This window comes from Arvicola amphibius, chromosome 3, assembly GCF_903992535.2.
Source record: "Arvicola amphibius chromosome 3, mArvAmp1.2, whole genome shotgun sequence".
Taxonomy (NCBI): Eukaryota; Metazoa; Chordata; class Mammalia; order Rodentia; family Cricetidae; genus Arvicola; species Arvicola amphibius.
This window is the reverse complement of record NC_052049.1, coordinates 107,503,307-107,527,096: the sequence shown is the minus strand read 5'-3', so window position 1 is coordinate 107,527,096 and position 23,790 is coordinate 107,503,307. Positions and strand designations below refer to the sequence as shown.

The following is a 23,790-nucleotide window of genomic DNA, read 5'->3' as shown; positions in this document are numbered from 1 at the left end:
GCAATTCAATCAGAAAATATAAAAGTCAGTTGTCTTGATGGAGTGATGTCCTTTGCTTTATATTGTCCTTAATTCTTTATCAAGAAAATTCAGTTTTTTTCTGTTAAACAAGGTGAGTGTTATTTTTATTAGTTTTTAAAAACTAAGGAACATATATTTTCCTTTTATGGAAATACAGATGTTGTATGTCTTTTGTTAAATAATTATTTAACAATGATCTAAAGTCTTAAATAATTATTTAACAATGATCTAAAGTTAAGTATTTTAAACATTTTGTGTTTTGATAGACATGTCATATAACCTTCTAAATTAACATGTTAGTTTCAAAATTAAGACTTCTCTGAATGCTCCTAGAAATCCCAAAATAATAATAAATGAGCAAAGGTTGAACTAATTAGACATATTTGGTATTTCAAATTTATGATAGCATTGTTAACTACAGGTAGCACTTTTTCTATGTAAATGATATTCATATGAAGATGTATTAGAAACATTGCAAAATTATCTGATTCTTAGAACAAAGATAATTATAATTTTATAACCTTTCTTTTCTTCAAACTCTGTTATTTGTTGTAGTTTTTAAGATCTTGTTTTATAAGTCAACATATAATATTTACATTTGTTCACTCGGGTTCTTTGAGAATTTAAAATTCATAACGTAGTTTTTAATTTTTTTGTTTTTAAACAAGACCTCCCTGTATAGCCTTGCCTGTCCTGAAACTTGCTATATACACCAGACTGGCTTTGAAATCACAGAGATATGCCTACTTCATCCTCCAGAGTGCTAGGATTAAAAGTTTGTACCACCACACCCAGCCTTCATTTCATAGTATTGTCTTCACGCCAATATGCTTATTTGCTTACATTTAACAAGAAGCTATTCTTGTCACAATATGTAGCAGGACATTATTTTAGCTTGCATGTCTACTATGTAGAGGGTTCTTTAATTCTCTTTTGAGATACCATATCACAAATTAATTTTAAAAATAAAGGTTGCATTCACAGAGTCAGCAATTTATCTTATGTAATTCCAAGTCTTTTGGTGAAATGTCAATTTTTGTTTGTGTTTTGAGAGTGAGGTTCCTCTTAGCTTTGGAGCCTGTCCTAGAACTAACCCCTGTAGATCAGGCTGGCAAAATGTTAATTTTTAAAAAATATGCATTTAGATAATATCATTTCTTCATAGTTACATAAAGAATAGAGACAGTAGAGTTACTTTGCAAATTATCTTAGTATTACTATGACTAATTTTGAGAAAAGACAGGTGAGTATAAAAGATTAATGTATTTCAGTAGAAAAACATAGTCTGTATGTTATGAATTTCGGGTGTTCTTGCAGGAAACTCATTTGGATCTCTGCAGAGAACCTATTAAGTCTATTAATAACTCCCCACTCTCTCAGGGACAGCTGCTTTCTGCTTGGATTCATTCTAGAAATCAGTGATGATGTAGTGGAAAGTGAGCTAAGCCTGGCAATATCTGGGATCTCCTACAGTCTATCTTTAGGAACACTGTAACTGTTTAGAGTTCCAGTGCCCCTGTTTATTAAATGAGGGCAACATGACCCACATTATACAACTGTTGAAAATTAATGCTAGCAATGTGAAAGTACATTGGGAAACTCCAATAATTGCATACGACCTGTAAAGTCACTTATGAGTGAGGATGTGCAAATTAGAATTAGGAATAAATACATTGTTTCATTTTATAGCTCAAAGAGAAGATAACTGCAATTTCAGGTATGGGACAAAGCTCTGTGGTTAATGAGAGTTTATCAATTTGGTTAATTTGCTTAAAGTTCTTGGGACTAAATTTCTACTATAAAAATAAATGAGACATGAGTTTGGAGAGATGACTGAGCAGTTAAGGCAAGAAATGACTGTTTCGTTAGAGGATCTTGTTCAATTCTAAGCACCCACAAGGAAGTTCACAACCATCTACAACACCAACTGCAGGGGAAATGATGTCCTCTTTTGGCCTTCATGGGTATTGCATGTGGGTAGTTCACACACATACATATAGGTAAAACACCCATATGCAAAAACTAAAATGAAAAAAAAAATGAGATAATTCTTGAGTGATAACTTTATGATAAAATTTGAATCATAATGTCGAGGGTGCCCACTATATGGATCCAATACTTAGAAAGGCATTGGTAGAGAGAGTGATGGGTGATATTGCAGCCTAGTAACTAAGAGTTCTCTGTTGGATGGTGGTAGTGCTTATTTTTAATCACAGTACTTAGGAGGCAGAGGCAGACTGATATCTGCGGTGGAGGCCAACCTGGTCTAAACAGTGAGTTCCAGGACAGCTAGGACTACACAGAGAAATTCTGTCTTGAAAACCACCCTTCTATCCAGTCTTTCTAGTTTGATTCTCACAACTTCAAAGACCCAGGTTAATATTCTCTGTAGATATTCTGAAGATAACTAAGTTGTATTACTACCCATTGGTTCCTCTGTTATTACAATGAATATGTTTTTATTTTTGTTTGCCCTGGAAGCTAAACTGAATTATAATTATTAATGGAAAGCTCTTTCATTTATTACATTTATTACAAATGTCTTTCATTTATGACACTGAATAGCTTTACAGTATAAATAAAATCAAATTATTTCAAATTACTTGTCACTTGCCTTTATTGTAAATGTCAGTGACATATATGAAAAATGGTTATCTTTATTTCTATTTTTTTTTTTTTGGTTTTTCGAGACAGGGTTTCCCTGTAGTTTCTAGAGCCTGTCCTGGAACTAGCTCTTGTAGACCAGGCTGGCCTCGAACTCAGAGATCCGCCTGCCTCTGCTTCCCGAGTGCTGGGATTAAAGGCGTGCGCCACTGCCGCCCGGCTATTTCTATTTTTAATTTTTTTTTATTGAGCTATATAATTTTCTCTATTCTCCTCTCTTTCTCTCCTCTCCCCTTCTACCCTCTCTCTTTATTCCCATGCTCCCAATTTACTTGAGAGATCTTTTCTTTTTCTACTTCCCATGTAGATTAGATCCATATATGTCTCTCTTAGGGTCCTCTTTGTTGTCTAGGTTCTCTGAGATTGTGAATTGTAGGCTGGTTTTCCTTTGTTTTATGTGTAAAAGTCACTTATGTGTGGCTTATATCTTTCTGGGTCTTGGTTACCTAACTCAATATGTTTTTTAGATCCATCCATTTGCAGATTTCAAGATGTCATTATTTTTTGCTGCTGTGTAGTACTCCATTGTGTTAATCTACCACATTTCCCTTATTCATTCTTTGACTGAGGGGTATTTAGGTTGTTTCCAGTTTCTAGCTATGACAAACAATGCTGCTATGCACATAGTTGAGCACATGTCCTTGTGGTATAATTTAGTATCCTTTGGGTTTATACCCAAAAGTGGTATTGCTGGGTCTTGAGGTTGGTTGTTTCCCAATTTTCTAAGAAATTGTCATAATGTCATACTGTCATATCCAAAGTGGCTGTACCAGTTTGTGCTCCCACCAACAATGGAGGAACGATCCCTTAACCCCATATCCTCTCCAGCATAAATTGTCATCAGTGTTTTTGATCTTGACCATTCTTACAGGTGTAATATGGAATCTCAGAGTTGTTTTGATTTGCATTTCTCTGATGGTTAAGGATGTTGAACATTTCCTTAAGTGTCTTTCAGCCATTTTAGATTCCTCTGTTGAGAGTTCTCTGATAATGTCTATACCCCATATTTTTATTAGATTGTTTGTTCTTTTGATGACAAGTTTCTTGAGTTATTTGTATATTTTGGAGATCAGCCTTCTGTCTGATGTGGGGTTGGTAAAGATTTTTTTCCCATTCTGTTTGTAGGCTGCCTTTTTTTCTTGTTGACTGTGTCCTTTGCTTTACAATAGCTTCTGAGTTTCAGAAGGTCCCATTTATTAATTTTTGCTCTGTGTTGTGCTACTGGGATTATATTTAGGAAGTGGTCTCCTGTGTAACAAACGAATAAATACATCTTGACATTATTTATTTTAATTTTATTTTGTAATAAATGATTTCTTTCTAATTTGAAAGTGTCAGTCATGTAGTCCGATTATGAAAGTTCTTGTGGAATAACTCACATCATGTCTCTGCAAATATTTGAAGATCATATTATACCTTTTTATCTTTAACTGCAAAACTCAAATCCCCAATTCACGATAGTACAATGGAAACTTTATTATCTTTGAATGTTTGAGCAGTGATACTTTGTAATTATGGAAAGTGCTGACCATGATTCATAACACATTTATTAGTTATACTTCTTCTTTATGTTTTTTATTTGTTTGTTTGTTTCTGACAAGATTTCACTGTGTAGTCTTGGCTGGCCTACTCTGTAGGCTCACTGCGACATCAAGCACACAGAGATGTGCCTGCATCTGCCTCCTGAGTGCTGAGATTAAAGGTACGGACCACCATCTCCAGCATCTAATTATGCTGCTATTTTGAATAATATTATTTCTTAAAGGTAAACATTTAGCCCTAAAAATACACATGTAATCTTTTAAAAATGATGGGATAAATGATGTTACAGGCAAAAGTTTAAAGCTATAAAAAGGCACCAAAATATCCAACTGCAGGTGAGTATCTGAGAACTGGAGCTTGTTCGGCAACACATGAACATGTTTTCCACTTTAGAGTGCCTCTTTGCAGTATCATAACTGTTATTTCACGATTGAATGATGAATAAAGATGGCAAATTAATTGCCCCCTCAGCGCTGTCACTAGCTAACAAAGAGGCCTTAAGGGGCTCTGTCAGACACTTCCCAGAAAGCAGTCTATGGAGAATGTTCTGGTTGTGCAAGTCCCATGAGACTTTCTTCTTTATTAAAAGGTCAATGAGAACTACGTTGTCTGTAGTGCATTTGGCTCTGACAAGAAACACGTATGTCAGGCCTTGCTGTTTCAGTGAGCACAACATGAACCATGTTCTCGGAAGATGATGTGAGTACCCCTCCTTCTGTTCAGGTCTGATCTTCAACTCCCTTACACACTAGAAGGACCACGCTTGGGCCCTTCCTTGTCTTTGGGATAACCATTTATTCTAATGGACTTAAAATAAAATGATATTATAGAATCAGAATGTCATGGTGTCTGAGCATAAGCAACAACTAGATACCTCTGAGGACCTTTTCTGGTAGAGGAAAGGGAATTAAAAAAAAAACCGACAGGAACTTGACTTGCTTAGAGAGATTACTTATGTGTGGCTAGAATTGTTATAGGAGCAGTCATGCACTACCAACCCTTTAATGCCACTGCTTCTCATTTTACAGCCTTCTTTTTATCCAATTGGAGTGCGAGACTGGGGAAGACAGAATGGCTCAAGTTATTTTTGAAAGGGAATATAGGGGCATTTATTACAGCTTCTGATCTGAACTCCCATGCTGAATGTTATGACTTTGAAAAGATACAAATTTACTAGTCTGAACACCAATGTCAGATTACAAAACTTTTGCTTATGAAATCTTTGAGTGTGCTTTTAAAACAGGGTAATTTTCTTTCTTACGGCAGGCAGCAGCCTTTTCTCCGTTAGAATATCAAATGCTACAGTTACCTACAGTTATGCTACATCAGGGTTAAGTCTACTTAGTTCTCAGAAGGAATACTTTCTGTAGGAAAATATTTATCTTTTTTTGCCTAAGATCAAAATATTCCTATTTTACAGATAATACTAAATTTAGTCTTTAAAATTACAAAAAGGTCCATCATATGGTTTCTTAAATCAGATGAGATTTTAAATAAGTGTAATTAACCTGGAAAATGTAAGGAATGAAAATTTTTCCAACATTCCAGAAAACAGCTGTGGAAGTCCACCTGCAAAAGTGTCATCCAGCATTAGAAGAAGTTCTTTGAGCAGAGGAGGGCAGAGGAAAGATTGAAACAAAGCAGGTCTGCATATACTAGCTTTGAAACTTGGACACGTTCCTTAATGTAGCTGAACTTAATCTGTAGCTCTAACTAGTAATTGTTACTTTCATCGATATTTCTTTTCAAATAATCGTGTTTTTTTTTTAAAAAATGTTGTGTCTATCTTTAGAACAAAATAAGTATTCAATACCTGCTGGTATTATTATTAATGTCACTAATACTAGGTAAATTCAGAAAAGGGGCCCTGCCTCTTCAATATAACGATATTCTCCACTTAAAGTAAAATTAACCTCAATAGTGGTGTTTCTGACCCCTATTCAACTTCTATGTTGGTATTTTTTAATGTTTTGGAATTTTATCCCAAATAAATTTGATTCATTTTTTTGCTGCTGATTTTTCTTTTGGCTAATATTTCTGAGTTGTTTCTGTCCTCTTAGAATAAAAGGAACAGAATAAGAAGAGACACAGCCATGATAGACCTGGCCATTTAGGCACTCTCAATTCTAGAGATTTACTGTGAGGAGATGGCATATAAATGGGCTTAATAATGTCATTTAATAAGTGTGTGGCTTTGATCCTCTGTATATATACCTTAAGGTTGGGTAGCTTGGTGTTCTTGTTGTACTCCCAACAATGCTTGTGGGAAGTGTTACTGGGCTCCATTGGCTGCACTTAGTACACTTTTCTCCTACAGGGCTTCCCAGTCCAGCAGTGATATGAGATTTTGTGCTCAGTCTTATTGTTTCCTGTTAAGCCATGTTAGGTTGCTATCCCTGGGAGGCCTGTATTTTTTCTTTGTTTAAAGGGAAAAAGAGGAGGACTTCATCTGGAGAAGAGGGAAGGTCGCTGCGGGAGGGAGTAGAGCAGTGGAGGGAGGGGAAACTGCAGTTGGGAAATAAGATATGAAAGAAGATTAAAGTAAAAAAATGTTTCTTTAGCTGTAAAATAAATATATAAACAAATCTGCTTAGTAATGTTATTTAACAAATAACAAATAGTTTTAAAATACTCATGTCAAATTAAAGCACTTAACAGAAGTAAGTTTCAGATATGTAAAATGATGAAAGAGTTTAATTAGAATAAACAGTTTTGCTAGGTACCTTCATAAGTGTGACATAACTCTACTGTAGTACCTGAGAATGGTTGGTGCTGTTGATTATGTTAAATAATTGTGAATTTCATTTTACAGATGTCCATGAGTTATTGTACAAATTATTTGAACTAATAAAATTAACAAGGACTAAAGTTGAGAATGTCATTAGTTGTCATGCTTTATAATATACTCTTTTCCTGTTATTTTGCAGGAGGAAATGCATAGTGAGAGTATGCTACTTAAAGATATCACCAGAACTCAAAATATAAATATGCTCAAAGCAAATGCCATCAAAAATATTTCTAACATGAAAATGTTTTTAATATATCTCTAAAATGCTGCTTTTGGAAAAGAAGATAATCATTTCCCTACAGAAAGTATTCCTTCTGACAACTAAGTAGACTTGCTTCAAATGAGGCACTTGTAGTATTTTTTATGTGTGTATATAGATCAGACTGTTGTATATTGTAAGATAGAAAGGTAGACCATATTAAACACACTCAAAGCTTTCATCAAAAGTTTTAAAACAATGAGGAATCTCTCTGTAGTGACTCAGTTTATCCTGCTAGGCATCCCAAACACAGAGGGTCTGGAGACCATGCTCTTTGTCTTGTTTTTGTCCTTCTACATCTTCACCCTGGTGGGAAACTTATTAATCTTAACGGCCATTATCTCCTCCACTCGGCTTCATACCCCCATGTACTTCTTCCTATGTAAGTTGTCTATTTTTGACATATTTTTTCCTTCTGTGAGCTCTCCCAAGATGCTGTTCTACCTCTCAGGAAACAGTCGAGCCATCTCCTATGCAGGCTGTGTGTGTCAACTCTTCTTCTACCATTTCCTGGGTTGTACAGAATGTTTCCTGTACACAGTGATGGCCTATGACCGCTTCGTTGCCATATGCTACCCTCTGCGCTACTCAATCATCATGAGCCACAGAGTTTGTGCCATCCTGGCCACAGGCACCTCATTTTTTGGTTGTATTCAGGCTACTTTTCTAACTACTCTCACCTTCCAGTTGCCCTACTGTGGTCCCAATGAGGTGGACTATTACTTCTGTGATATCCCTGTGATGCTGAAGCTGGCCTGTGCAGACACATCAGCCCTGGAGATGGTGGGGTTCATCAGTGTGGGCCTGATGCCCCTCAGTTGCTTCCTCCTCATCCTCACCTCCTACAGCTTCATAGTCTGTGCTATTCTGCGCATCCGCTCTGCTGAGGGACGTCGGAGAGCCTTCTCCACCTGCAGTGCCCACCTCACTGCCATCTTGCTTTTCTACATGCCGGTTGTCCTTATATACTTAAGGCCAACACCAAGTCCTTGGCTGGATGCAACTGTTCAGGTCTTAAATAATCTGGTCACCCCTATGCTAAACCCATTGATCTATAGCCTCAGGAATAAGGAGGTGAAATCATCACTGTGGAAGTTTCTACATAACCCTGGCTTTCTTCCTGAGCAGGTGTAAGGAAAGACCAGTGATGAACATTTTGCCTGTACATCATGGGTAATGTTTTTGTTTGTTTTTCACAAACATTTTAAAAATGATCCTAATTTTACTATGTGAAGGATTAAGAGACAAAGGGCTGAAATGAGTTTTCAGAGGATGATTAGGGAATAAATGAAAGGGAGACCCCAGAGTGACTATAGCAACTGTACTCTCTCATGGATATTGCACCATGGACAAAGGAGGAAGAGTACCCCACTTAGCAAGCACAATAGCCGATGCCTTCTTTGTCCATATTTTTTGTTGTTGTTTTTATTTACTTTGAGATTGTATTTTAATCATAAAAATTTCCATTTTCTTCCTTTCACTTTCTCCATGTCTTCCTCCTAATTCTGTTCCATGTTTGTACATATTGATTTTTCATATGTTCTTTTCACCCTTCCTCCTCTTCATTGTCTTCTTTATATGACGACTTTTCATTTGGGATGTAATTACGATTTCCTCAAATGTCTACATTAAATAAGCCATTGTATAATTTCTAGTTAATGAAAAGAGGCACATTCTTGTGGCTTCAAATAGCATCTTGTTAGTTATGGGCCATGAAAAGTTCTATACAGAGAAAAGCCTTTTCCTGAAGATGGGACTGACCAAAGCAGAGGTACTAGCGTGCTAGGGTGAATTCACATGCTAGATGGGTTGAGGCTTGGGAACGGGTATTGACAAAAACATTTGGCTTATGAATGAGAAGTTGAAAGAAAAGAAAGAGAACCTCAGGAGGAATCTGGAGGAGCATGTGAGATGGATCAGGAGTTAATATACATTTCCCTTCCAGAGGATTTATTTAGGACTTATTCAGTTTCCAGCATCTATAATGGGTGGAGTGTAACCTCCTGCAACTTCAGCTTCAGGGAGATTCAATGAACTTGGCCTCTAAGGGAACCTGCAATCAGGTGCAATACACCCACACTTACATACATAATTAACAATTTAAGGCAGAATATGAAAATTATCAAGTTATTTCATGTTTGCTGCATGCCAAGCCCTTTCCAGCCTTGTTAGGGTCCATCCTACCTTTTCCTCATTTCCTGGCTATAGTTTCTTAGAGAGGCAGAACCATCTTCAAGCATAAAAAATGAAGTCCTGTTCACTTTTTGTTTTCACTCATTTGGACTTCATTTCATAAGTGACTCTGCTAAGACATGGATATATGGAGGTGAGAGTTCTAAACCTGCCTGTTGGTAGTAAAAATCTGCAGGCTAAAATACAAAAGCAAATGTGCAACTAACAGAGAGTTCAAGAATAATATTGTGACCTGGGTAGAAAATAAAGTCAAAGAAATAGTAGTTCCCCCTACTCCCCAGAGGGAGGGTGGGGGAGAGGAATAGTTTCACAGGTTTCACCTACCTTAACTGTTTGCCACTTAAAAGGAAGATAAAAATTCATTGTACCTTCTGTTTCTTAGGCTCATATATAACCCAGCCTCTTGTTGCAGGAGTGGCTTTCCCAGTGCCTGCTCAAGCAACCAAACCTCTCTTATTCAGAACAGCTGAGCTGTTCTGAAACTTGCATGAAGCTCTGATGCCTCCATGGAGAACTGGAGCTGCTTCAATGTGTAAACAATGCGCTATCCTGATGGACATCTTTCTAAACTATATTTTATTCCAGATACTAAAATACCCTTGAAATAGTGTTGATGTAAACTACGTTAAGTATAAAGAACTATTGTAACATATGTAGTCCTCTGCTTACAAAGGAAAAATGTAATTCTAGTGAATTTCCCCTAAGAGCTAATCTGATCCCATAGCCTTAGCTCCCTCTGGAAGTCATTCTCACTCTATATTGTTTTTAGTTTTATCATATATGTTTGTGTCCCTAAATACGATATTACAAGACTTTGATGTAATCCTACTCAAATTTTCTTTCTTTGCTTTAGTGTTCCTTTGTGGATTTGTGTTTATTTGTATATGCCTAAAATTATTTGCTATGTGTGGTACCCCAAAGATATGCCAACTTTGTCTCTGTGTAGTATCCCATTATATGACTATATCAGTATTTGTTCATGTTACTCATAAATAAATAAGCATATATTTTGAAAAAATCTAAGGAGTCCTTTGTTTGGGATTACCATACTATTTTGATAAGCTATTAATTCTATTCATGTGTATACATAAGGCAAGAGAAGTCTACCTCCAACACTTGTTATACATTTGCTTCCACTAGGGATGAAGAAAAATTGGTTATTTTATTTCATTCAAATTTTCCAATAACATACACTGACACGGGATTTAGGTATAGGGAATTCAATTGGAAGATTCACCAAGAAGCAGAGTAACGGAGTAAAAACGTGAGGTAAGATGGAATAGCCAGGCAAATGTCTGTGACTTACCACTGTGGGAAACTGGATCTCAAGCCCACTGGGGATCTACTGGGAGATGGTTAAAATAATAAGGGGGTTTCGACTTCCCTGAATTTTCTAGTGAGTTTACCTTGGAGGGATAATTTTCTGACATCTCAAACAATTCCATGTGTATATGAGCTAAAAAGAACTTCATTGTCAGAAATTATTCTCAGATATAGGGTGCGGAAGCCCCTCAGTATATACAGACACCTTTAAAAATAAACTCCTGGCTGGGCAGTGGTGGTACACCTTTTAAATCCTAGCTCTCGGGGAGGCAGAGGTAGGTAGATCTCTGTGAGTTCGAGGGCAGCCTGGTCTATAAGAGCTAGTTCTGGGATAGGCTTCAAAGTTACAAAGAAATCCTTTCTTGAAAATCAAAATATAAACAAACAAACAAATAATAAAAACAAACTCCAGAGTGAGTTAAGGTAATGCGGGATATATTCTAGTGAGGCGCTCTCTGGTGCAAACATGGCATTACTACTCTGGGCTAATTGTGTTAGTTACGTTTTACTGTGATAAAGCACTGTGACTGAAGCTGACCTACAGAAGAGTCTGCTTATCTTTTGATTGTGGCTGTGTGACAGGAATGCACAGGGGCACGTGGCAAGCATGGCAGCAGAAGCAAGAAAGTGAAACCATGAAAGTCATATATACTAGGACTAAACAACCTCTTAGGCTTTCTCCTTTTGTTGGAAGATTATTTAGGTGGGGTCTTGCCTTGAATGTATGTCCTTCTTGGTTCCAAAATAGATCAGGAGACATTAACTGTGTTAATCTCCGTAACAACTGCAGCTTCTCTTTCAGCATAGCCTTGGGTCCAACAGTGAACTTTTTTCTCTTCCTCTTCTTTTTCCTCCTCCTCCTCCTCCTTCTCTTTCTTCTCCTGCTCTTCCTCCTCCTCCTCCTCCTCCTCCTCCTCCTTCTCCTCCTCCTCCTTCCTCTTTCTCTTACTCTTCTTCCTCCTCCTTGTCCTCCTCTACCTCCTCTTCCTTCTTTTTTTTTCCAAGATAAGGTTTCTCTGTGTATTCTTGGCTGTCCTGGAACTCTTTCTGTAGACTACACTGGCCTTGAACTCAGGACTGTGTCCAGAGTGCTAGGATTAATGACATGCACTATCACCACCTGGCTCATCATTGAATTTCTTAGTTTTCTTTTCCTCTCCAAACTGCACAATTTTTATTTTCTTTTATGTCACTTACTCTTTATCATTGTAGACCTGCATAAAAGTTCTAAGCAGAAAGTATTCCACAGACCCTATCCTCTGCTTTCTTGAACTCTTCTCTACCAAAACAAACAAACAAAAATAAACAACCTCCCCCAACAGGTCAGTTACTTTTTAATTTACTTCAAGTAACTTCTTAGAACATGGGAAGAAGGCATCTAGATTCTTTGTGAAGATAGCATAGTAATGGCCTTTACCTCAGTTGTTAATAGGGAACTTGCCTTGCTTCCCCCAGCCCTGCCCACCTCATGTTCTGAACCTCTATTCTCTATTCTGCATTGTTTTCAGCATGACTGTCTTCCAGGCTTTTATTAGAGCAGCTTTTTATATTCTTTTATAGCATTCAATTACTTCTCTCGTCCAAAGCTTCAAGATCTTCAGGATCAAGACACAAGTAGGTTCTTCACAGCAACATGCCACCACTCTGCCGGTGTCACCTGAATTAGTTACCTTTTGTTCTGTGATAAAAGACCATGACTGAAAGCAACCTGCAGAAGAAAGTTTATTTTGGCTTATGGTTCTAGAGTAATGAGTGATTATGGCAGGGGCATGCCAGTAAGCAACAGACATGGACAAAAGGAGCAAGAAACGGACAGGTCACATCTTCAACAGCACCCAGAATACAGAGAGAATGAACTGGAACTGAGGCAAGGCTATACATTCTTAGAACCCCTCTTATAGTGACATACGTCCTTCAGCAAGGCTCCACAGCTCAAAGGTTCCCTAACTTTCCCAAACAAAGCCACCAACATGCAAACAAGTGTTCAGATGCATAGCATACGGAAGATAATTTTTACTGAAACTACTACAATAACTGACCTCTTTCTAATTGGATTGCAGGGCTGCTCCAGAGAAAGGAAATTTCTTACTTTGATTGTAATCCTAGTCAAAAAGTCCATGGCTGATGGGTTGTTAAATATAATCTGCTATTGTTATTTTGTAGAATGGCCATGTGGCCAAACTGTCTTCTCAATATATATGTTTGCATATAAATTGATGTGGGCTATTCTCCACATGGGTCAGAGAAACTTCTTGTTTTAGGGTACAAAAGTCAATGCTTTAAGGCATAGATTGTCAATGGACTGAGAATAAGGGACTGAGGGCTCATTCCTAAGTGAGGCAACTTTTTCTAACCCACCCTACTATCAACAGTGATTAGGAAAACATCACAAATCCTGAGGAGGTAGAAAAGAATGTCGAGCTGGAAGACCTGTAAGAATGCTGCGAAATTCATTCTTCTAGACATGACAAGGCTGCCACACTCATGACATCACAACTGTTGTGTTGACCTGCACAAGATCAAGACCAACAAAATTTAGCATATACTGTGAAGGTACCCTTCAGGGTCTACTGTTTACTGAGAGCTATTGGTAGTTGATAATTTCTGGAGGAGAAAGAATTATTTTATTTTGAATGTAAGCGACTGGTAGATTTTCATGCTCTAGTGGAGTGAGCCCACATCCTTGTATGTAGAAGAAGCTGCAGGCAGGCCTGATTTTTGTCCCACCCAGCTCCGGGCCACCTGGCTAGCTTATGCCCTGAAATAACAACACACAAATTGTATTCTCTTAAACACTGCTTGGCCCATTAGTTCCAGCCTCTTATTGGCTAAATCTCACATTTTGATTAACCCATTTCTAATAATCTGTGTAGCAGCCATGAGGTGGTGTCCTTACCGGGAAAGATTCTAGCCTACATCTGTCTCTGGTCGAAGAATCATGGCTACTGACTCACTGTCCTGCTCAGCATTCTGTTCTGCATACTCCACCCACCTATGTTCTGACTTATCATGGCCAAGCAGTTTTTCTTTATTAATTAACCAATGAAAGAAACACATAGAAAGATGACCCTCCTCCATCATTCCCCTTTTTCTGTTTAAACAAAAAGAAAGGATTTAACTTTAACATAGTAAAATTACATATAACAAAACAGTTATAAAGCAAGAATTACAGATACAATATTTATATTTATTTTATCTTTTATGATAATTAAGGAAAACTATAACTATCTATTTATTCTTCAACTCCATCAAAGACTCCAGAAGGATATAATATTACCTAAGCAAACAAGAAATAAGCAACTTCCAAACTCTAGAAATGACAGAGACATCTCGTTGCCTGTAAGTCGCCCAAAGTTCTTTTTTACCATTGGGGCATCCATCTTCGGCCTTCAGGCCCATAGTATCCAGCAGACATTTCTATGAAGCAGGAAATTCCAAAGGCAGTTCAGTCACTATCTGCTGTGTCCTGCAGAATGTCTTGCAGACTCTTTCATGAATCAGGAACCTCAAAGACCATCTCACCTTTAGGCAAGTTCAGCAGTCCTCTCTCTGTGGGTTCTTTGTGTCCAATTTATGCAACAGTCCAGGCAAGAGCAGTTTCTTGACCAAATGGCTATCAAACTCCATAAGGAGTTTCTTCAATGCCCATCTTCTTCTTGAAGTAGGTTGGTGTTGCCAGGAGCAGATGTGTCTTATTGTCATGAAAAGCCCTAAATTGTTAAAACATTTAAAATACCATATTCTGTAGTCTTTGAAAGATATGAAGAATGCCTATCTAATTGAAATATATCTCTATATATCTAGAAAATCTAACTAACATGACTACAAGCTTGACTATTATTGATGATTATCCATTAACAACCTATATTTACTAATTATTCATAACATTTTAAGATGAACTACACAATTACAATACCTTAATCAAGATCAGAAATATATATACATATAACAAAATTGACCTCAAAATCTATACCAATGCAAATTATGCATATCTACATCATATTCCCCTTTAAATGTGAAAGAACACTTATAAACAATATTTGGGAATATGGATGTAGTTATTTCTTTCCAAACTGCTTCGTGTTGAATGGGGGCACTGTTAATCAGGTCTTTCATAGTATAACCTGTTGTGTAAAGTAATTTTTTGAAGGTGTTCATGGTGACCTTTCAAGAGGGCGTGGTCTATCATACCATATTGGGATAGAAGCAATCCACAGGGTCTCATCCTCTTTGAAAACAAAAAAAGACCCTCTTTTCCAAAGCATCATGTTCTTAGATCCAAATTCTGAAGTCATACCCTTATGATATCCATTCTGGTCTAGCTTCGTAGCTCATATAATGAAATGTCTTTCTGTACTTAGCTCCGTCACTGTAGTGAGGAGCTGCGGGGCTGTGTTCCTGCCGCCGCAGATCCAGCCTCCTGGCTAGCTTATACCCATAATAACAACCACACAAACTGTGTCATTTAAAAAACACTGCCCTGGCACATTAGTTTCATCAGCCTCTTATTATCTAATTCTCACATCTTGCTTTAACCCCATATTTAAGTAATGGTCTGTAGCATCCACAAGAGGTGGTTTACCAGGAGAGATTTTAACACTGCGTCCTTCTCGGAGATGGAGACGGCATGGCAAACTGCCTTGCAGGCAATCTGACTAACTTCCCTCTTTCCCAGCATTCTGTTCTGTCTACTCCACCTATCTAAATCCTGCCCTATCAAACACCCAAGGCAGTTTCTTTTATTAACCAATGAGAGTCCTCCATCACTTCACAGTCAAAAATTTTAAAGAAAACACAATAAAATACATAATCCAGACCCTCTGTGAATTTTCCATTTTTACATGGCTTATTTTTCTTTATTTCTTTTAATCTATAACTATCTGTACTCTGTCTCTTTAAAGACTTTATCCTTTTTTAAGGCATTACCTTATTCTTTATATTCTTTTCTGCTCTCTCCCAAGCCTACATAAACTCATCCAACATTGTGATCCATTTAAAGTCTTTTATGTCTGAATCTGTCCTATTGTGAATCTGTAATTCTTTACTATCCAGGAGCACTTCTTAAATGCTAAGCACGTCTTAAACTTAAGTTGCATCATGTAGAGGTAATATGGTACCGCCTATGTCCTGCTCAGTCTAAACCTTAACTGTGCTGTTATTATCATAATTACAATAGTTCCTGCCTGAGGTCAGCACAGTTCAGCATGGCAGAGCTGCTCCTGCCTCAGAGCCATTTGGTGCCTGTAGATGGATGAAGCAAGCAGGCCTGCTTTTCGTCCTGCCCAACTCCCACACAGCTAGCTTTACACCCAAAATAACAACACACAAATTGTATTCTTTTAAACACTGCCTGGCCTATTAGTTCTAGCCTATTATTGGCTAATTCATACATCTTGCTTTAACCCATATTTAGTAATCTGTGTAGCACCATGAGGTGGTGGCTTACCGGGAAAGATCCTAACCTGCATTGGTCTCAGGTAGGAAAGTCATGACATCTGACTGAGGCACCTGTCTGACTTCCCTTCTTCCCAGCATTCTGTTCTGTCTACTCTGCCTACCTAATTTTCTGTCCTATCAAAGGGGCAAGGCAGTTTCTTTATTAACCAATGAAAGTAACACATAGACAGATGACCCTCCTCCATCAGGTACCTCTGAGCTGTGCGCAGTTCCAAGCAGTAGCTGCACTCAGCAGTCCAATCCAAGAATGAGCATGCAACACATTTATAGTTTTCATCTGAGTTACAGTCAAATCTGCCATGCAGAGCACTGCGCAGCCTGGAAACATCTTTGTGTATGGTGGCGGGAATCCGCCATGCTCTTCTGCCTGCCTAAGCCTGATCCCACAGTCTGTCCAGGCGCAGGCGGGGAGCTCCGAACCATTGGCATGGTCTCAGAGTACTTTCTTCCCGATCCCAAGTGGGCACACAAACATCCAGTTCCATAAAAGCCATTGAAATGCTTTATAGCCAGAGTTCCTGCTGGTGGCACAGCGCAGGAAGCTGCGTTTTAAAAACTGCACAGGTTTTTTTCCTGCTACAGCTGCTGAGTCAGGGAAATTTCTCTGTGGCATGCCACCAACAAACAGCAAAAATCTGCGTTAAACTCTCTCTCTCTCTTTTAAGCCCTCTCAGATTTTTAAGTGGATTTAGTTCATCACATTGGAGTGCCAATTGTAGAAGGAGCTGCTGGCTGCTTTCCCACCCAGCTCTAACATGGCTAGCTTTACACCTGAAATAACAACACACAAATTGTGTTCTCTTAAACGCTGCTTGGCCCATTAGTTCTAGCCTCTTATTGGCTAAATTTCACATTTTGATTAACCCATTTCTAATAATCTGTGTAGCACCATGAGGTGGTGTCTTACCGGGAAAGATTCTAGCCTACATCCATCTCGGGTTGAACAATCATGGCTACTGACTCACTTCCCTTCTCCCAGCATTCAGTTTTGTCTACTCCACCCACCTATGTTCTGACCTATCAGGCCAAGCAGTTTCTTTATTAATTAACAAATGAAAGCAACACATAAAAAGATGACCCTCCTCCATCACTTGTACATTTGGACAACATTAATTGGATTTGGTGTATTATAAAGAAAAATAAGACTAAGAGAAGTAGAATTGGAGAAAATATTTGCCAGCTATGCATCAAAATCTAGAATATACAAAGAACTAAAAATATGAGCACTAAGGAAGCAAATACCATAATAAAGTACTGATATTGATTTGCAGCACAAGTGAGACTTGATTGGATAATAAAAGGACACAAAGTTGGTAATGCAGAGATGGGATATGTACATGGGAGATGACGTAAGAAGATGATGAGCATGATCAAAATGCAGAAGTTACCAAAGAAATAACATTTTTTAAAAAATAAATGGATTGTAAATATGAAAAAATGATTATGAAATTGAAGTATTCTGAAAACAAAGGACCACATGTAGCTAATAAACATTTTGAAATGTGTTTAACATTACTAGGCATCAGAGAAATACAAATAAAAACTTCTTCATGATTCTTCTTCACCACAATAAGAAACAAGTGGCAATTCTTATCTCAAGAAAACAAATGGTAATTAATGCTAGTGAGGATTTGGGAAAATGAGAACCCTTACATACAGTTTTTTGGCACATAAATAAAGTCATGCACTCACTAAGAAAACCAAAAGTTAAAAATGAATGTGCCACATGATCCAGCTCTATCACTATTGGGCATATCCCTAAAGGACTTTATACCTTAAGAGGAAGATATATGCATATTCATAGTCTCTTGTTCCATTCAGTATCTGAAATATTTAGTCATCATATATGGTCATCAAAAAATAACTGAATAATAAAAGTTTTGGTGACTTTATATAATAGAATTATATTAAACACTAAAGAAAAATGAAATTATGAAAATTTACAGTAAGTATATGGGAATGAAAATAATTATATTGTGTGAGATAATCTAGAGCCAGGGAAAAATGTGTTTTCTTTCTCAAATATGGACCATTGTTTCAAACTATAGCTCTAACTAGATTTGTGTTGCTTTCTGGATGTTAGGAGAGACCAAGAAGAGATTCTGAGAAGACAGTAAGAAGGTAGTTGCGATAGAGGAGAGGGAGGGGTGGTGAAATGAAAGCAGGAGAGCTATTGGCGTGGTATCATTTAAACAGGGAAAGGGATAGGAGATTAAAAGAGAAGAGGCATGCACAGAGTGTTAGCAGAGATAAGGCTGTAAAAATAGGATACAATTAAAACATATTACTATTTAACTCATTTAAATACATTAAAATAGTTCATACAGCGGATCCCTATGGAAGTAGATAATATAAATTTCAGGAGTCATGAAGGAGCAAATGAAATGCCAGTGCAGGGGGCAGTACCTTCCCATGAATTACTGATGAATGGAGGCCTGGAGATTGTAATAGTGTTATTGCCCTTGTTCTTGCCTGTCAATAGAACTAAATGGTTAGAGCCTGTTGATGAAGAAACTACACCTCGGTCATAGGATCAAGAAAAAGTGACCTGGAACTGGACTGAAAGTTTCTTCACTTTTGGTTAGTGTATATAGTGCTAGAAGGTACCATAAGGGCTGCAAGGAGAGGGAACCCATCAATGATTTCACCCAGATGGTCTTTGTGTCTCCAGTACTGTTGTTTAAGGCACCATGTCCACTGGTAGATAGTGACCTGATTGCTAAAGTGGTAGCCAACCAGTCTCTGCTTAGATTCCAGGCCCAGTCCACACGAACAAAACCATGTCTGCTGTTGAAGGTATAATTACAAACTCATTTGAATTTGACTGTAAAGTCCTGAGAACAAGAAAAGTCAAGGATGCAGATTCCAACTTGAGAACTGGAGAACTACAGCTAGTTCAGGCAGTAAGACCATCAAAGTTTTTTTCTACTTAGTGCTTCTGTTTTGTAGACCTTCAACTAGTTAGAGGAGGACTACCCACGCACGGTGCATAAACTGCTTAGTTCACTGGTAAAAATGTCAACCTCATTGAAAACACCTTCACTATCTATCACACTCAGAATACTGTGTGCCCAGGTATCTGGAAACTTTATGACTCTGTCAACTGATGCACAATTAACTTATTACTGCTGTATATAATGAAGCATTTAAATTTAACTAATAAAATATTTTATAACATTAAGTTATATTCATACATATATATTAGATTAAAGAAAAATTGGATGAGCATTTTCTATTATAATTCTATTAATTTTGCTACAGATAAGGACACTAAAAAGCCAAACCCAGCAACACAGGAGTCAATAAAAGTAATACAAATAAATTTTGGAGTTATATATTTTATATCACTAGGAGATAAATTCATGTTATAGCTACAATTAACAAGCTATAAGCAGAGATATAGAAATACTTAATTATAAAAAACCCTAGAGAAAGGGAACTTGTTTTCATTTGTGCAAAATTTTCACTAAATACCAAAAAAGGAAATGTTCTAACTGGTAACTATTATTGGAAATTCAGTATCTTTCAAAGTGCTCTACTAGTAGCAAAACTGTAAGATTAAAATATATATTAAGATGAATAGGATTTGAATCAGTCGAGAAAGCCAATGGGCTTGTTAAAAATTATAACTGTATATAGAAGAGAATAAAGTTAAGCCACCCTAAAGAAACACTAAGATAACACAAAAATGGTAATTTCATTATGATTTGGCTAATATAACAATGAAATAAATGCTGTAATGAGTCCTTTATGTGCATATTTTATTTATGTAGCATTTAGCCTCTGAAGTAAGTGCCCGCTGCTCTAACCCTGTTTCATAGATTAGAAGTTCTGACTGACAGGCTAGGCAGCTTTCTAAAAATTACTCATATGGTCCTGCTCTCAATCACCATGAGTTTGTCTTAGTCCCAAGGCTCTTTTCTACCTCTCCTGTACATGTGACCCTGGGATAATATCTATTAACATCATTTGTTGTAATAATGGGCCTTAGTTTTAATTAGGCCACTGAAAATTCATAACAGAAATCACATTTACAGAAATTTCTCTTACCACTTACATCAAGCCTTTAATGTCTCTCAAAGAGAATTGCAAAAGAAAACTTTTTGAAATAATTAATCTCAAGAGTGTCATACCTATGAGATGCACCCAGTGCTCATTATGACTGTGACTTTTCCCACTAGTTTTTGATTCTCCTGTGTGAGGAAGTCGTGGGGCAAGGTACATTAATAGGTCTGGGGACTGAATGCTTGTTAAAGTGTTTATGGTTTAGAATCTTTCTGGAATGTTTCTCTAAGGAGAACCTTTTTTGAATGTAACATACACATCATACCACACAGCTTTCTCCCAACACATGCTCACAAATGAGTTCATTGATTTCTGTTTTCCAGCATGTCCATAATGAAGCTGATTGTTTCTATATTGCTGCAATCAGAAGGAGCTCCCTAACTTTCCTCTATAGGAGCTAATGGGAAAAACTCCTTTTTGCCACTTACGGTGCCACTGAATAGGTATTTCTGGAATTAAAAGAATAGTGACCATTCAGAAAGTTTCTGTACAGCTCCCAATAGCTGAGTTCTCATGCAGACTCCTCTCACTCTAAGAAAAACATCAGTGGAATTTATTAATCACATTTCAGGGTCAGAACTGGCTTCGGCCAGCACATAGCATAAAGCAAAATAAACACTAGGCAGTTTAAACATGCAACAGGACCAGGGTAAGCAATTTGAGACTTGGTTAATTTTATAGAAATTATTAAGAGGCCCAACTTGAAGACCATGGCAGCTAACATGGTTAAAATTATGTAGCTTGTTGTTATTTTAAATACTGCATGCTTTTAAGTTATATTATATCATTAGCCACTTCTGAAAATCCATGTTTAAATCTAGTTCACATTCATGGAAATAAATGACATTTATTTTATATAAATATACAAGTGATATATATATATATATATATATGGGTTTATAAACAATATGATCAATGTTAATTATAATAATATTCAAAGAACCCAATAGAAGAGACATTATTATTTAATAGCATTGTAAAATCGTTCAGAATCCATAATAAACAAAATCTGTCTTGTGATATACTTAAACACTCTGTTCTTTCTCAATCAAGTATGTAGAGTGAGTAGCATACTAATTATCATGCAAAGCTATTATTTTATGTGTTCAAAACCAAAAGGATGCTGAGAGGTCTAAAAATATATGTAATAAGAAATGACAGCAAAATGAAGAACTCTGATATTTCAGGAGTTAATTGTAGTCCTATAGATGGCTATAGATGTATATTGCCTGCTTTGGAATAAGAACTTATCTTGCTGCTTGTCTTATTACTGCAACTATTGAAATTTCCAATGAACATGGCCTGCATAACCATCAAATGCCACAAATGCCATCTTCAGTGTTCCACTGTGACTCAGTGCAGAAGGCTGTGCATAGCTGAGAGTCTGTAGCTATTTGTAATATGGGGCTGGATGTCTCCTTGTAAGTGTAGCTGTCTCAGAACCTTTGCCAATTATACTATTTTTAGTGTAATGTCGAAGAGCTTGGAACTTAATAGTGATCAGAACTAAGCAGAGGCATTTAGACCACACCCACATGGTTACTTTGTAAATGCCTTATTTTTAAATTCTTGACTCTTAAACAGAAATTTCACTTAGACAGGATCTCTATTATAGCGAATGCTAAAACGCTTTCTAAAGATGAAGAGAAAGAACTACACAGTGAAATGAGTGCGCATAAGCTTATGTAGCAATGAGGGACTTCTGTGTCCCACACGGGGCCTCAGGAGTCAGGATATTTCTACCTAGTTTTACGAACTAATACATTAAGTTACCAAATCCTTATGTATGACTTAATAACAATATGTGAAAAACTATGGAGAAAAAAGATAAATCAGGTAGACTTTTATTGAAACAAATTACATATAAGAAATCAGGTAGACTTTTATTGAAACTAATTATGAAACAAATTACATATAAGAAATCATAGACTACTACACTTATGATATGAAATGGGTCCAGATGAGAGAAATTAATTTTGCCTGGAAATGTCAGGTAGGTATAAACAATGGGATGATAGACAAATTGTGATTTGTTCACTGAGAGAATTTGAAAATTTTGGAAAAGTTAGGAATAGGGAAGAATTGAGCAATAATAAACAAATGTAGGAGAGGCAAAGGCAGAGAAATAAAAAAGAAAATGAGAAAAACAAAACAAAAAAGAAAACAACAGAAACAAAAACCAAGAAATTCCTGAGATCCCTTTTCCTTTCCTTCAGATTAAAAAAAATCCAAATCAAATCAAACTAAAACAAAAACCAAAACTCAGCCACCAAGATGGTTCTGCAAGAAATAGGACCTAAGTTTAATTCCCATGATCCATGTAATGTAAGAGAGTAGCTAACTCCGATAGTTGATTCCCCAAATTTATAGTTTTCAGTGGCATGTGCATGCACAACACTTTTTTTTGTTTAAAAATAAATAATATATATATATATATATATATAGAGAGAGAGAGAGACAGAAAGAGACAAGAGAGAGACATAGAGACACAGAGAGAGAGATATAGAGAGACAGAGAGAGACAGAGACAAAGAGAGAGACAGAGAAAGACAGAGAGAGAGACAGAGAGAGAGAGCACTACACAGTTTATGGATATTGGAGACTACAATCCTACTTATTAAAACATAGCATTTCTGTAAAACAGAATGTCTTTTCTGCTGGGTGACAACTTGACTCATCCTGTGTTTATGGGTTCTTAGAATTGCATCTAAATTAGTACAAAGACACTGTGATTTTCCACACTAACATAATTGTCTCATTATGTTTTCTGGACCATGTCTCATTTTTAAGTGCCACATGACCATGTGTTACTTTTGCTTTATTATATTATTATGGGATAATATTTCTAGCATTTACCTTAATTACAGCACATAAAAGATTTGTAAGCCTTTGGTATTGACTGTGCTAGAAACATTGTCTCTTTGTTAAGGTTCAAAGAAAAGGACACGCTACGCTTAAATTTAATGTTAATCCATCTCTGTGTGTGCTTCCCTTTGTCTCTGCATCTGGTTTCCATGGATACCTTTCTGAGAAGACCCGGTGAATCAGCAGCAGATGAAAGCTAGTTCACAGGGCCTTGTGAAAGGAGACGTGAGGGAATAGATAAGGTCAGTGGAAATGCGGCCAGAGAAAAAGGAAATGGCCAGATCGTTGTCAAAGTTCATTACAGATAATGAAGGTAATTCTGCCGGCCATAATTCTCCTCCTGTAGAGCACACCATCATGTTATTGGCTCACAGGGATATGCGATAGTAAAATAGAAAGCACTGTTGCAACTCCTAGGGAGTCACAGTTAACGTATATCATCCACACATACCTCTATGGCTTCTGAGACCGACCTATCTCTCTCTGGTCTTCATAGTCTCCTGTGAAGCATTTTCTCATCATAGCCTCACTTTGAATCGTGGTTTTTCTTCACAATTGAATGTATTTACTTTACAATTTAAATATCCAGTAAAATACGTTTTAAATTTAAAAGG

The 23,790-nt window shown here is 37.0% G+C and overlaps 1 protein-coding gene across 1 annotated transcript; it reads left to right on the top strand.

Annotated features, from left to right (window-relative positions):
- The first annotated feature begins 7,472 nt into the window (after positions 1-7,472).
- Positions 7,473-8,408, top strand: LOC119810120 (olfactory receptor 149-like). Its single transcript, XM_038323454.1, has one exon. It carries the CDS (start codon positions 7,473-7,475, stop codon positions 8,406-8,408), a length of 936 nt encoding a protein of 311 aa, XP_038179382.1.
- The last annotated feature ends 15,382 nt before the right edge of the window (positions 8,409-23,790 follow it).

Bases quoted from the DNA above. Each gene is read 5' to 3' on its own strand.
- LOC119810120 (XM_038323454.1), top strand. From the start codon at position 7,473: ATGAGGAATCTCTCTGTAGTGACTCAGTTTATCCTGCTAGGCATCCCA.